Source organism: Lutjanus erythropterus, chromosome 15 (genome assembly GCF_056507025.1).
Source record: "Lutjanus erythropterus isolate fLutEry1 chromosome 15, fLutEry1.hap2, whole genome shotgun sequence".
Taxonomy (NCBI): Eukaryota; Metazoa; Chordata; class Actinopteri; order Lutjaniformes; family Lutjanidae; genus Lutjanus; species Lutjanus erythropterus.
The window spans coordinates 27,715,219-27,729,181 of record NC_139331.1 but is presented as its reverse complement, the minus strand read 5'-3'; the positions used below and the strand labels follow the sequence as shown (position 1 = coordinate 27,729,181).

Genomic DNA, 13,963 nt, shown 5'->3' with positions numbered 1-13,963 from the left:
TTTATGTTGTTTGGTACCTTCTAGCTGGTAGTTGCTGACACATCTAATGCTAACTCACTCTCTGTACTGACAAGTTAGCATCTTGTATTTGTTTATGGTGTTTGTAAGCTTGTTAGCTTGCAACTGGCAGTTGCTGGCACAGCTAATGCTAACTCTCTGTACTGCCAGGTCCACTCTGCAGATTTCTTTTCCTGCATTACAGTGATTGCCTGACACAAATTTAAAAAATATGCAACAGAATTATTTCTTAGGTGAACTACTTCTGAGGTATTTTTCTTTTACTCCATTATATATTTTATTCTATACTATTGTATCTGTATATTTTCATGTGTGTAGCATGAGGAGACAAAACTTTGTTCTTTGCTCTGCAACCTTGCGTTGTATAATAGCAATAAACTACCCTGATACCTTGATGCACAGATACAAGTCAGTATCAGACATTTTAGGGGACATAAACATAAGAAAAACACATTTTTCAGTGGAAGGGATCTTTAAAAACATAGGTAAAAGCAGAAGATACTTCTTCAATGTACATTTCACCAGTGTACATGTAAAAGTAAAGTATGGTTTTGATTTGGATTTATTTAATATAAAAAGTAATGAGAAAATAAAACACAAATTTTGACAAGAACATTTTGAGCTTTTGGATGCGACAGATGGGAGCATTGTTTAGGATGGAGTCAAAGTTAGTGAGGTGAGAAATGGAGGACTGGAGGGATGGTGGCAAACCGCATTGTGTGAAGTTCAATATTCATAGTAAACACAGAAAAAAAATGCACTGAAACAATGAACCAGATGAGACAGTAATTTGAAAACATGGGTACCACTAAATGACACAATGAATCAGTGTTACAGTAAATGGTCTATTTGGCGTTATGTTGCCTTCAGAGGCTGTTTACTCAAGAGGAAATGGAAGGACACTGGTGGTATTTTACGGTTGTCAGCATCCTTGTATTTTCTCTCCATCGATGGCCACCGCATTTAAACTCTCTGCACAGTGTAGTGGAGTGGAAAACAGACGGAATAATAAAGTCACCTGCAGTTTCATCATTCTCACACACACACACACACAGATCCAGACCCTACCCACACAAACACAAAAAAATCCCCAAGCTGTATGTGCGCGTAGCCTCTCTATGCCCTGCATGTGATGATGATGCTGATGATGCTGATGAGGCGAGCTTTGGCCTGAAGACTGTCTGGCAGGAACTACCATCATTATCATGGAACTCAAACAGCTTAATTTGTTTCTATTTGCTACTGGTTTCCACAGCAACACCACCTCTCCGGTCACATGCTGCCAGTTCCACGGTCGAGGCTGACTGCATCGCTTGCAAAGGGACACACACGCACGCACAAACGCTCACACACACAAAACTAGACGGAGCAGAACAGGCCCTGCAGGACTCAGCTCTCTGTCTCTTCTCCTCCGGCTCTGAAGCCAACAAGGAAGAAACCGCTTTGTTGTTGTTGAGTTCAGACCACAGGCTTGGCTCAGAGGCTGCTGACATGCATTAGTGATGATGTTAACAACTGCGGTTTGGTTGCATCAAGCAGATCTGACAAACGTCCGCAAAACTGATTGATAGCGCCGAACCACCTCAGCAACGTCACGATTTTGAAATTCCTGCAACTTTGCGCATCGTTGCCAAGTAAGAAAAGGAAATCAATGCAGCATCACGCAGGTCCAAACTTTTCTTCCATTGACTCAACTTACTACGATCAAGTTTCAGGTCTTCTGTCACATCAGCCCAGCAGACCGGAGCGAGCGAACGTCCACTCATTCGGCCTCTGACAAACTGCAGAAATAGGTCCTGTAAAGCCATAACTCCACTGTCCCTCAGCCCAGTTCTCCCTAACAATCCCTCAACTGAACCGCACGACTCTGGCTGCAGTGGCGACTCCTTCAACTTTCCATTTGCTCTGGACGATGCTCGAGTGTGTTAGCTTCAGAGAATGTAATGTAATAACAAGCCTGTGTCAGAGAGGACCGATAAAAGAGGCAGTAGAGATGCTGTGAGGTGACTGGAGGCTGGACTGGAGTCCACTCCTGTATCTTGGTTCCTCTTAATAACTATTATTGAGAAGTGTAAAGAAACAGAGTGTCTCATGAAGTCATTTATTTGACTCTGGCATGTGGACAGAACAACTGGCTCAGTAACTTCAGATTTAACCCACATGATCTGTTCTCCTGCCTCTGTGACAGACGGAGAAAAGGAGCACGAGAACCTAAAGTGGTGACAATTCTGTACGCTCTTAGAAAGGACGATAAGGTTTCTGCGGCTCGTCCCTGTAGGAGAACCCTTTTTTGGTTCCTGTTAAAACCTTTCCACTTGACACCCTTTCAGGAAGTTCTAAGTATAATCCAAAAGAAAGGGCTATACCTAGAACTGTATGTGAAAGGTTCTACCCAGAACCTCTGTTCGACAGAGATCGCTTATATGGTATAATGGTTCCATCTAGAATGCTTTTCAGCTGGTTCAGCTTCTAAGGGTGCCAACAAGAACCTACTCAAGGGGTTCTACTGAGAATGCTTTAATATTCCAAGGGTTTCATCTAGAACCCACCAAAGGGGTTTTACAGACAATATTTTAATGCTCCAGGGGTTTTATAAGGAACACATTCAGGAGGTTCTACCAAGAAACCTTTTGTATTCCAAGGGTTTTATCTAGAACACATTGAGGGGGTTCAATCGAGAACCCTTTTATATTCCAAGTGTTTTATCTAGAGCCAGGCAAGGGGGTTCTACAGAGAACATTTTTATATCCAAGGGTTTTATTGAGAACACATTCAAAAAACCTTGATGAAAGAATTCTTTTCTTTAATCTTTTATCTAGAACCCAACCAGGGTGTTCTAGAGAGAACCATTTTATATTATGGTACAAAGATCCTTCACAAAAGAGTTCTTCAATGAATTCAACAATCCATGAACTCTTTCTTCCAAAAGGATTCCTTAGATGAAAAGAGTTCTTAATGGAACCCTTTGTCTTACAAACAACCTTTGACAAACCCTTTTTCAAAAAACAGTTCTTCAGAAGCAAATGGTTCTGGGCAGAACAGTCAGCCCTTCAGGAAGAACCCTTTTGGAACCCTTATTTCTAAGACTGTACAATAAAAAAGTGCATGTAAATGACCAGACAAACAGGGGAAAAGATACACAGACAGACAGAGAGCCAAACACAGGAGGCCATAAATCAAGCAGGGCTGAAAGGCCGCCATCGAAAACAAGGTCACAACAACAATTCCACCGCCATAATTGCCATTGGGCTGCACGGATCACTTTGAAGATCGTTCCCATAACTTTAGAGATGCAGTTAAACATAGAAAACTACAAACCAACGTCCTCATGTTGTGAACCAAAATCCTTCTGTCATCCCGAACCACAAAAAACAGAAAAGCACAATCATAAAAAAATATAAATATAAATATAAAATTCAAAAAGTTAAGAGCACCAAAGTGCCCGAAAACTTACTCATTTAAAAGAGCAGAGTGCCACTTCCTGCGTCAACATCCAACAGGTTAGCGAGAGATCCACAGTGCGCCGACCACGTTCTCACGCATGCAAGATCCAAAATAATATCTGTGCCCGTGTGCACATGCTGGCAGATACAGATGCAGCCCCGTTAGTGAATTCAGCCTTGAGGAATGAGGAACGGTTTGGAAGTGCCGTGCCGCACAGCTAGCAGAGAAAAGGCGTGTTGTGCGTGGAGAACAATCCCAGCGTTTGAGCCCCTCTGACCCTGCCTTGGCCCCCACATCGCTAATGGCCAGCCCTGGAATGTGGCCTCCGATCGCCGGGGGAAGACGGCATCAGAGAAAAGGCACAGAGCACCCAAAGATTGTATATTGCAAACATGTCAGCGACAGGCTTGTACTGTATATTCACTTGTCTGTATATAGAACACAGACACACGCAACACTGTTGACTATTTGAATTTGGGAATGACCTAATTCCATTCATTAGCAGGGAGACGGGGCAGAGCCAATGGAGGCCCCAGCAGAGTCGCAGTATTTCCTCAAGAAGCCAATTTTGGAACTCGGGGCAAAGGGAGCTACAGAACTCCCTCCTTTTCAGGGCCTGGGGGTGAGTGCAAAGTCTTTATCTTCTCTCTTTCTCTCTCCCTTGTTTCCTCTCTGCTTCCAGCTCTTTCATTTGTTCACGGCCTCCAGAGCCAAGTTGTGTGTTCCTCTAAACAATACTCCTTCAGTAACTCTTACATCCGTCTGTGAACCCCCCCCACACACACACACACAACCCGCCACCTCCCCGGTCGATCAATCTTCTTCTTCACAGGAAGTAAGCAGCTGCCAGAGGAAGGGTAACGTCAGGGGCTGACCGACTGATAAGATGATCGAACTCGTGCACAGTTCACACACCAGCACATCAAACAGCCAGACAGAACTTGAGCTGAAGTTATCTGTGGCATAATTAACCTATATTTCATATGGAAGGAAATCATCAATCATTACACACAAGATTTAAGATTTAATAGGGACCCTTGATGATGTGAGAGAACTATTTTGTCCTTATTTAGTCCTTATTCATGCTTTGAATAAATCACTGATGTTGAAGAGTCACAGGCTATGAATGTTTCTGAGTCGAGCACAGCCGCCACTGAAACAACCCTTGCAAATATATAAATCTAAATCTGTCTTAAGGCTGTAGGGTCAACCATCATTTGCCTCTAACAATTAGACCAGTCCCTCGAGGAAGTTCAACTGACCCTTGTGAATCTGCACAACCTTGCAACTTTGTCCTATGATTGCAACTAAAGCTGGGCGCTTTGGCCTAGAATTTATATCACAGTATAATTTAAAGCTCGGATGGTAACAGTATTTACAATGATATATACAATTTTTAAAAAAGGTCAATAAAAATGCTTCTGAAGGGGTAAAACACTAGTATGGACACAGAGGTGTAGCCTGTGAAGTAGCCCACTATTTTTGAGTGTGGGACAAAAAAATGTATCTTTTTAAATAGATTTGTATACAGACTTTTGCATACATTTTGATTGTAGTTAACATGTACAAATCTAATTTTCCTCAGAGCAGACAAAGCCTTGGGGACCCCCTGTGATTTTTGCCGGCCCTTTCAGGGGCCCCGGACCCCAGGTTGGGACCCAATGACTTGGAACACTCAGAACAGATTGTGGTTGCCTTTGATTTTTAATGAATTATACCCCTCCCCCCAAAAAAAAACCCCCAAAAAACCCTACAATTGCATCACAAAAAATGTGAAAACATAGCAACATGCATCACATTTTTTTCTGCCATGGAATTGGACATTTTAGGCTGCGACAATCCCAAAAAATGCCCATGAAATCCTAGTGGGATTGGTAAGAACATGAAACATACATGCATTAAGTGGATAAGAGACTGTTCTTCTAAAATGCCAGGGCTCTTTAGTCAGGAATTAGTAGCTCCTTTCAAAACAAGAATAATCAACATGTGCTGGGAATTCTTTTCAGAGGAATTTCTGTGTTTGGATAAACTCACTTCCTGTGAAAAAGTGGGTCATTGTGTGAGACTGTATGACTGCGTGCTATTCCCATATGATGCTATACAGCACAAAACAAAACTAATGAAAAGCCATCGTGACCACCGTGAGTCCTGAATCTGCATCGGAGCCGACCTACATTTTAAAGGAGGACATCAACATATACAAACACGCAGCAGAGAGAAGATTGTCAACAAACACGCGTCCAACAGAACCTGATTGTCTGAGCTCGAGAATCCTCAAAGGTCTCGAGGTTTGGAGGCCTTTTCTCCGTGGATCACAGCTGACAAGATCACTGCCAACAAAAGCTTACGCCGCAAGGGGTTTTGGGTAGAGTTTGTGTGACTCTACACTTGGCTTTGCACAAGTTACAATTAAAACTGATTGATGGAAACAGACCTGGCCTAAATTTCCATAAGACAATTTCCTTGTCACAACAGCAGCCAATTTTCACTTTGCAGAGGACATATTTCATACGAGATGCCCATGACAGGATTAACCTGATGAATAAAATATGGAAGAGGACTTGCAACATATTGCATACATCTGATTGTGACTGCCAATTCATGAGCGCAGCCACAGAAGACCGAGGTAAGCACAGGGCCAAGATTCACAGAGGTAACACCCATAGTATTAAGATGCACATGACATGGTGGAGAGAATGCATGTGCAAAGGCGGATATATTGTAGCTCGGCCAATGAATGAAGAGCAGAGAGAGAAGGGGAGATAAAGGCAGACGAAGGCAAGAGAAGAGTTGATTGAAGGTGGTTTTTGCAATGGCATTTCATAAAACTGTCCAAAATTAAAAGTATTTCAAACATGTTTAAAGGGAGGAAAGTCTGCAGATGAATTGTATCTAAGGTCCTGTTTACACCTGGTATTAACATGCGTCCTGGTTGATCCAATCACAAGTAGGCAGCTCTAAGAACAGGTCTGCACCCATGATGCACTGAGATGTGATCACTCAGACCACAATGTTTTAGTGGTCTGTACGAAAATGTGTCTTGGGTCACATTTAAGAGCCTCCTACTCACCTGATGTCCTGCAACTACATCATTCGGTCCATTGTAATTCAAATTACAAGTTTAGGATCTCTGACCTGCTAAGATAAACAGCAGATGTTTGTAAAAACACTGTCTGTTCCAGCTGATTTTTCACTCGAAGAAGTGACTGGAATCTCTCCAGACTCCCTTCAAAAACTGCACAGTTTTGTAAGTTGTGAGTCGAGAGAAACTTTCTAAACTCTGTCTACAACAAATTCTTAATTATTTGGGCCTTTTTGTAAATTCGGCAAACTTAAGTAAATTCTTTCTTTGCTTAAATATTGTGTTGGCTAGTACTGTTGGGCCGCAAGTTAAACACAACAATGCATTTGGTTGTAAATGGTGTACGTGTTTAGTTGTATATAGAGGTGTGAACTGACTTACTTAGAGCTGTCCACATGAGTTCAAAATACCTTTATTAAACAATTAAGTTGTCCACGTGTAATCAGATCACTCAAGACGCATTCTAATACCAGGTGTAAACTGGGCCTAAAGTCTACTAGACATCAAGCTGGGTTACAATCGTTTACATCTGAATAAACACACACATCCATGCACACACATCTAAACAATAACGGTCGTCCTCCCCACAACCTTGTTGGCTGAAAAAAAAAATCAAACTTAAAGGTGAGAGTGGTCGAGGTGAGAGTGTTAAGAGAGGTAGAGTAAAGGGAGACAGGTCAGGGGTTTTAGGCGGGGACGGGGTAATGGGTTGGGGTGTACTTACGTTGCAGTTTGAGGACTGGTTTAGATTGGCCGCAGATCCTTCAGTCCACTCTGCAGTGTCAGTACTGCTGGACTGTCTGCTGCGCTCATACTCCTTCAGCTACGTGGAGAAGAAGAGTTTAGAGAGGCAGAGGAACAGGACGGGGCCACCCACTCTCACCGAGCATGCTACATGTCTCCGTATGCTGTCATGACGATTGATGGACATCAATCGTGTGCATTTACAGTGCATGGGTACAGACAGACAGGCACACAGACAGAACAGGACTCAACCAGCGATGTAGTGGTAAATAAAAGCTGAGTTTTTGTGATTTTCGTGCAAACAACCACTAATTAAAAGTATGATGTTTTGTGCAAAGCAATTTATTTTACAACCCCAATTCCAAAAAAGTTGGAACATAAAAACGTAAATTAAAACAGAATGCAAGTTTTTTTTACTTGCATTCCATTGAATACAGTACAATAACAACATATTAAATGTTAAAATGGATAAATGTTATTGTTTTTTGTAAATATGCACTCATTCTGAATTTGATGCCTGCAACATGTTCGTTTTCTCCGGGCAAAGGAGGAAAAGGACCATCCTGATTGGCACCAGCACTAACTTTTAAAGCCAGCATCTGTGATGGTATGGGGGTGTGTTAGTGCCCATGGCATCATGGGTAACTGTCACATCTGTGAAGGCCCCATTAATGCTGCAAGGTACATACAGATTTTTCGAGCAACATATGCTGCCATCCAGATGTCTTCTTCAGGGACGTTCCTGCTTATTTCAGTGGGACAATGCTAATATAAATTCCGCACGTGTTACAACAGTGTGACTTCATAGTGAAAGAGTTCAGGTACTAGACTGACCTGCCTGCAGTCCAGACCTGACTTCCATTGAAAATGTGTGGTGCATTATGAAGCGCAAAATACGGCAATGGAGACCCCGGACTGAAGCTGTATATCAAGCAAGAATGAGAAAGAATTTCTTTCTAGTGTCTTCAGTTCCCAAACACTTACTGAGTGTGATGTCATGTATCACAGTGGTAAACACGCTCCATTTCCCAACTTTTTTGAAACATGTTGCAGGCATGAGTGTATCTTTACAAAAAAACCAAGTTTGAAAATTTTGCAAAACGTTGCATTCTGTTTTTATTTACACCTTACACAATGTCCCAACTTTTTTGGGAATTGGGTTGTAAAATGAATTGCTTTCTTCTTTATTTGTGAGGTTTGTATGACTTTTTTCATGAAGATTTGTGTCTGCATCTCTGAGCAGAAATAAATCTTACACCATTAATAAAAACAGGCAGATTGAATTCTATTAGATTTATATCCCACTACATCCCTGGACACATACTACATACCACTATACTGAAAATAATAACAACCAATAGCTGATATTGATCAGTAGTACACAGAACACACTAAATAAGGACACACAAGCACAACAAGAAGTCAAGTCAACTATCCACAAGGGCTGATCATTGATTGGTTTAACTTGGTGTCAATCACTAGAGCAAGACGCTGAGATCAAGCTATATTGGCCTAAAGAAAATCAAAGATCTGAAAAAAAAAAGTGTAAGATAATTAACATCTGCCTTGTGGAGAGCAATCCAGTGCTCAAATGCTGCTGGACAGTCAAGAGCCAGGCATTACAGACGGGAAAAAAGGAGGGCGGGTGAAAAAAGAAGAAGAGGAAGAAGGAGGTAAATAAAAAAGGAAAGAACAATCACCAGAAACCGATCAAAAAGAAATAAAGAAATTGAAAGGAAAGCCAAGAAATTATCCACCATGTCCACCTAGAGAGAGAAACCACAATGCACCAGAGCATCCCCTCCAACAGATGGGGCTATTGAGTTACTATGAACCATCAATCCAGCGATCATGAGCTGAACAACACACCCACACACACTCCATGAGCTCACACCCTAAAACCCCCCAGACTCCTGCACCTCCAATCATCTGGAGTTTGTGTGCGTGTGTGTGTGTGTGTGTGTGTGTGTGTGTATAGACGACAATGCAGTGTTAAAATACGGCCTCGTACATGTTAGTAAGAGTGAGTTGTTTTAGTAAGCCAGAACTATGGAGGGAGACTAATCCAGGGGGAGGTCAGAGGATCTGTGGGGTTGAAGGGGAGGCTACAGACAGGCAGTCCTACGGGAAGGGGGGGGGGGGGGGTGGTCGTCGAGTGAGGGTGGGGGAGGAAGGTGCAACGGGTGAGGCAGTGAGGAAGTCAGTGGAGCTTCCTACCCGAGCCAGAGCTTCTTCGACGGTGATCATCTTCTCTTTCACCATCATCATGAGTTGGATTCGCTCCTCATCGCTCATGGTGATCTCGCTGGCCACGTAGCCTATGTCTTCTCCTGGAGGGCGCAAAGGGGACAAAGGAAAAAGGTCAAATACGGATCAAAATCTCTGAAGTACAGTGTGAGTCTGAAAAATAAAGCTGCACAAACCTTTGGATGTCTGCCGCATGACTGGTTTATGCTGAGACTTGCGGAAGTTCTGCCAGAAGGATTTATTCTTCTTCTTGTTGTCCCATTTACCTAAAGAGAGGGCAAGTTCAGTCAAATATTTGGAAACACTCACCTGACACACTAAGACCCGTATTATATTGCATGGCTTCTGGCCAGAGAGAACAAGCACAAGCTAACATTCAGTACTAAATTATTGCATATTTGCATAGGTACTCTTGCAACAATTACCCTTGTGCAAACATATCTGTGTGCCTATTTCTGTCTTTCAATCTCAGCCAAGGGATCAATAAAACCAAATCCCAAAGGAAACACATTAAAGGGAGAGTTTAGAGTTTTCTGAAGTGGGGTTGTATGAGGAACTTGTCAGTAGTCGGTGTTATTAGCTACAGCCGATCATGCTCGGCGCGCTCCCAGTTTGAAGAAGCAGAGGGGGAGTACCAGCACAGAAGCTGAGCAAAGTACTGCTGTGGACAGGGTCAGCACAAACCTTGTTCAAATCATCCATCTACAAGGTGTATGCAGTATTTAGAATACTTTCATCACTTTGCTCCACCATCAGACAGCCATTTCTGACAAAAGAACTGCTGTTATATAAGCCAAATATCACCCTCTCCAAACCAACCAAACTCCATAGGCGAAATCAGTAATTTTACCATTTTACCTTACCTGTGACATTCTTGAATCTTAACTAACCTTTTAAAACACAGAAGTCACACAATAACACAAACAAACTAACAGACTGAGGCAGCGGTAGCTCAGCAAATCCTTGGTTCTCTGTGTTAAAATTACTGATTTTGCCAAAGGAGTTTGATTGGTTTGAAGGGAGTGATATTTTGCTTATTTTGCTCGGATAAGGCTGTTTGATCGCAAGGTAAAGCAATGAAAATTTTCTAAATATAGCATACACCTAAACTGATACTGATTTTGTTTGGTAAAAGGTTTCATTGCTGACCCTGTCCAAAGCAGTGCACTGGACTGGACTGTAGGTAATACACTGACTATGAATACGTAGCTCACACAACCCCACCTCAAATAATCCAAAATATCTCTTTAAGACAGCAGAAGACAAATGTGAAAATGCATGTCTTCTCACCTCCTGATCCGTCCTCAGAGCTGGATTTGTGCAGGGGCATTCTGGGGAGAAAAGAGTAAAGAAAGAAAGAATCAACATTAGTACAAAATATTAAAATGTTATCATAAAGTCTCCAATCTGTCACCTACAGTGCTTCAACTGTGCAATTTTGCAATTAGCTGCAATTTTGTCTGTTCCCCACTTGGGGTCAGTGGTGGTACTTAAGTGACAGCAAATCGGGCTCCTGAGGCTTAAGAGGGAGAAGGTGGAGGAGAAGAGAGAGGAGGATGTAGACAATGACATCCCTGTTGCAAAAACATGAGGGTCAGATGAAGACGGTGGTAATAAGAAGCGTTTAAGACGCATTAAGGAGAAGAGGGAAGTCAAGAAGATGAAACAGAGAGAGCAGCCATGTGAAAGTGAAGAGGGAAAGTATGGAATCGAGGAACAGAAGGAGGAGGAGGAGGAGGAGGAGAAACCACAGGGCAGACTCAGCCTGTTTGTGTTTCCACTTCCCTCCACAGGATAGACAGTCACGAGGAAGACCGAGGGAAGAGTGGGAGAAGAGGGAGAGAGGGCATAGAGATGGAAAATAACTGAGTCCTGACATGTCTGTAAACTTTCCTAAATAATCAGAGCTAATGGAGGGAAAGTAACAAATGCAAAGCTCCCCGTGACACATGAACTGTCCAATCAAAAAGATGCATGTGAACAGCCTCACTCGATTTTCTCGCAACTTCAGCGGCATGTTGGGCCGCGGCTTGTTCTGGAGGAGACGGGGAAACCACATCAATGGTTGTTTCAAAGAAGCTGCTGAAACCCGCACTGGAGGAGAGACTGTTTTCAGATCAGGCAAAGTGGGCTGAGTAAGAGGGTGAAGAAGAAATGAAGCTTGTGTTTGGATGAAAGCCTACAGGTGTGTTGTTCTGTTTGAGTGATGCACTCTTACAAATAAGGGTTCCAAAAGGGTTCTTCCTGAAGGGCTGAGGTTCTAACCCAGAATCATACACTTCTGAAGAATTTTCTGAACAATTTTTCTGTTACATCAGGGGTTCTTTGTAAGATTTAGGGTTCAATTAAGAACCATTTTCAGCTTAGGAACCCTTTGGAAGAAAGTTCTTCAAGGATTGTTGAATTCATTGAAGAACTCTTTTGTCAAGGGATTTTTGTACCATAATATAAAACTGTAGAACACCCTGGGTGGGTTCTAGATAAAACCCTTGGAACATAAAAGGGTTTTCGGCAGATTCCCTTTGGTGTTTTCTCAATAAAGCCCTTGGAATAAATAACATTCATTACATTGGAACATGGTTCTCAACAGAAACCCTGAGTGGGCTCCAGATTAAACACTTAGAAAAAAAAGGTTCTCAGCAGAACTCTTCATGTGAGGGTTTTTGGCAGAACCACCTGGGAAGGTTCCAGCTCAAAACCCTTGGAATAAAAAAGGGTTGTCAGCAGAGCCCTCGGGTGGATTCTTGTTTGGACCGTTTCAATGTGAAAAGGTTCTGGATAGAGGCCTCAGAGAAGACTGTGGGTGGAACCATTGTACCATTGAGGGGTTCTCCTTTAGGACCTCTCATAGGGCCCTTTTCCATCAACGTGGAACCAGCACCGTTCTGGTTCAAGCATCTGAGCAGTTTCACCAAAAACAAACTGGTTGGGAATCTGAGAAGTTGGTTCCAAGTTGAAACGAAAAATAGCAGGTTTTTCTTGAGAACCACAGTGGCCGTGTCATGTTCTACAAGCTGGTATGCACTGCGGAGCTTATTCAGTGGAAAAGGGCTTATAGGGGCTTCTGGTGGTTCTAGGTAAAACCCTCTAAAAAGGTTCCAAATGGAGCCTATTTACCTACCAGGAACCAAAAAGGGTTCTCCTATAGGGACAAGCCAACTTAATGGTTCTAGTTAGAACCTTTATTTCTAAGAGTGCAGTGGCGGTGGTGGCTGCGTACAGTCAGCTTTTCCGATCTTTCAATTAAAGGGGAATAAATTATGGGGGGAAAAGGGGAGATAAGAACGACAAATTTGTCCAGCTGAGAGCCTCAGGGACCTATTAAGTAAATCTCTCCACTAAAGACACACTGTCTCACTCTTTGCCGTCTCTTACTTGCATATTTTCACACTTCCACACACCCTCTCTGACTGGAGCCCGGCGCACACGGGCATACAGCTGCTGAGCCGTGCAGAGAGACAGGTGGCTGCCAGAGAAGCGATGTGAAAGTGTGTGACAGGATCAAAACAAGACGAACAGGTCACTTCCCTCTACAGTGGCTGCATGTGTGTGTGTGCGCATGTGTTCGTATGTTTGTTCAGACATGAGCCCTCTCTGGGTGCAATGGGAAATCTTCACGCGGCTTAAAGCCCGGCTGCCATGGCAACATAATGAGATGCTAATTGAATGGAGGCCTGTATGGTTTGCCCCTCTGTCCCCCCCCCCCCTCCTCAGATAGGCTAGGGCCAAAGCTAATGCTAATAGAACTCACTCAATAGAAGCTTTTTCTGTCGCTGCACTGCTCCCCCCCCACCCCCTCCTCCTCCATGCTCTATAAATTAACCTCCCGTGCAGCGCACACATGCATGCACTCACGCACATCTGCACTCACACACTTTAGAAGAGCTTGAATGTCTTTCAAAGAGTGTGTCAGTCCAGGCATTGTGTGGCTAGGCAACTTAATTGGTTTAACCTTAAATCTTTGGCATGCCTTTCTATTTCAATTCTGTTCTTTGCATTGAGCAGGGGACATTTAACTGCTTTTGATCTCATTAGCATAAGCCAACTTTCTATTTTCTGCATAATACTGAGTACAGTATCTGAACTTTGGCTGGATTTATGCAGAATATAGGTGAAAGTTTCTCTTCATGATACCTCTGCATTGTGAATATGTTTCATATGTTACAAACACAGCATCTCTGTGGTCGCTTACATCATAGACTGTATATTAAATAGGATTTCAACCTATTTAATATACAGTCTATGGATGTAACTTGCCATTTGGACTGCCGTGCTCATTGGTTCACACACAGACAAGCTCGACAGAATATGACAAAAAACACCACAGAGCCAGCAACTCATCAACACCAGGAAAGAAAAAACGATGACTGAATACATGATGATTTCGTGGGCGGCGATCATATGATACAGTGTGAATCACAGCTCCTA

The 13,963-nt window shown here is 42.8% G+C and overlaps 1 protein-coding gene across 2 annotated transcripts in view; it reads right to left on the bottom strand.

Annotated features, from left to right (window-relative positions):
* The window catches only part of sash1a (SAM and SH3 domain containing 1a), a 271,869-nt gene that overhangs the window by 34,462 nt on the left and 223,444 nt on the right, over positions 1 to 13,963 (bottom strand). For both annotated transcript variants that reach the window (XM_084736840.1, XM_084736841.1), the window contains exons 5-8: positions 10,826 to 10,866; positions 9,712 to 9,801; positions 9,506 to 9,618; positions 7,269 to 7,367 (exon numbers count right to left, since the gene is read on the bottom strand). In XM_084736840.1, coding sequence (XP_084592966.1) covers positions 7,269 to 7,367; positions 9,506 to 9,618; positions 9,712 to 9,801; positions 10,826 to 10,866 — 343 coding nt within the window. The remainder of the gene's footprint in view (positions 1 to 7,268; positions 7,368 to 9,505; positions 9,619 to 9,711; positions 9,802 to 10,825; positions 10,867 to 13,963) is intronic.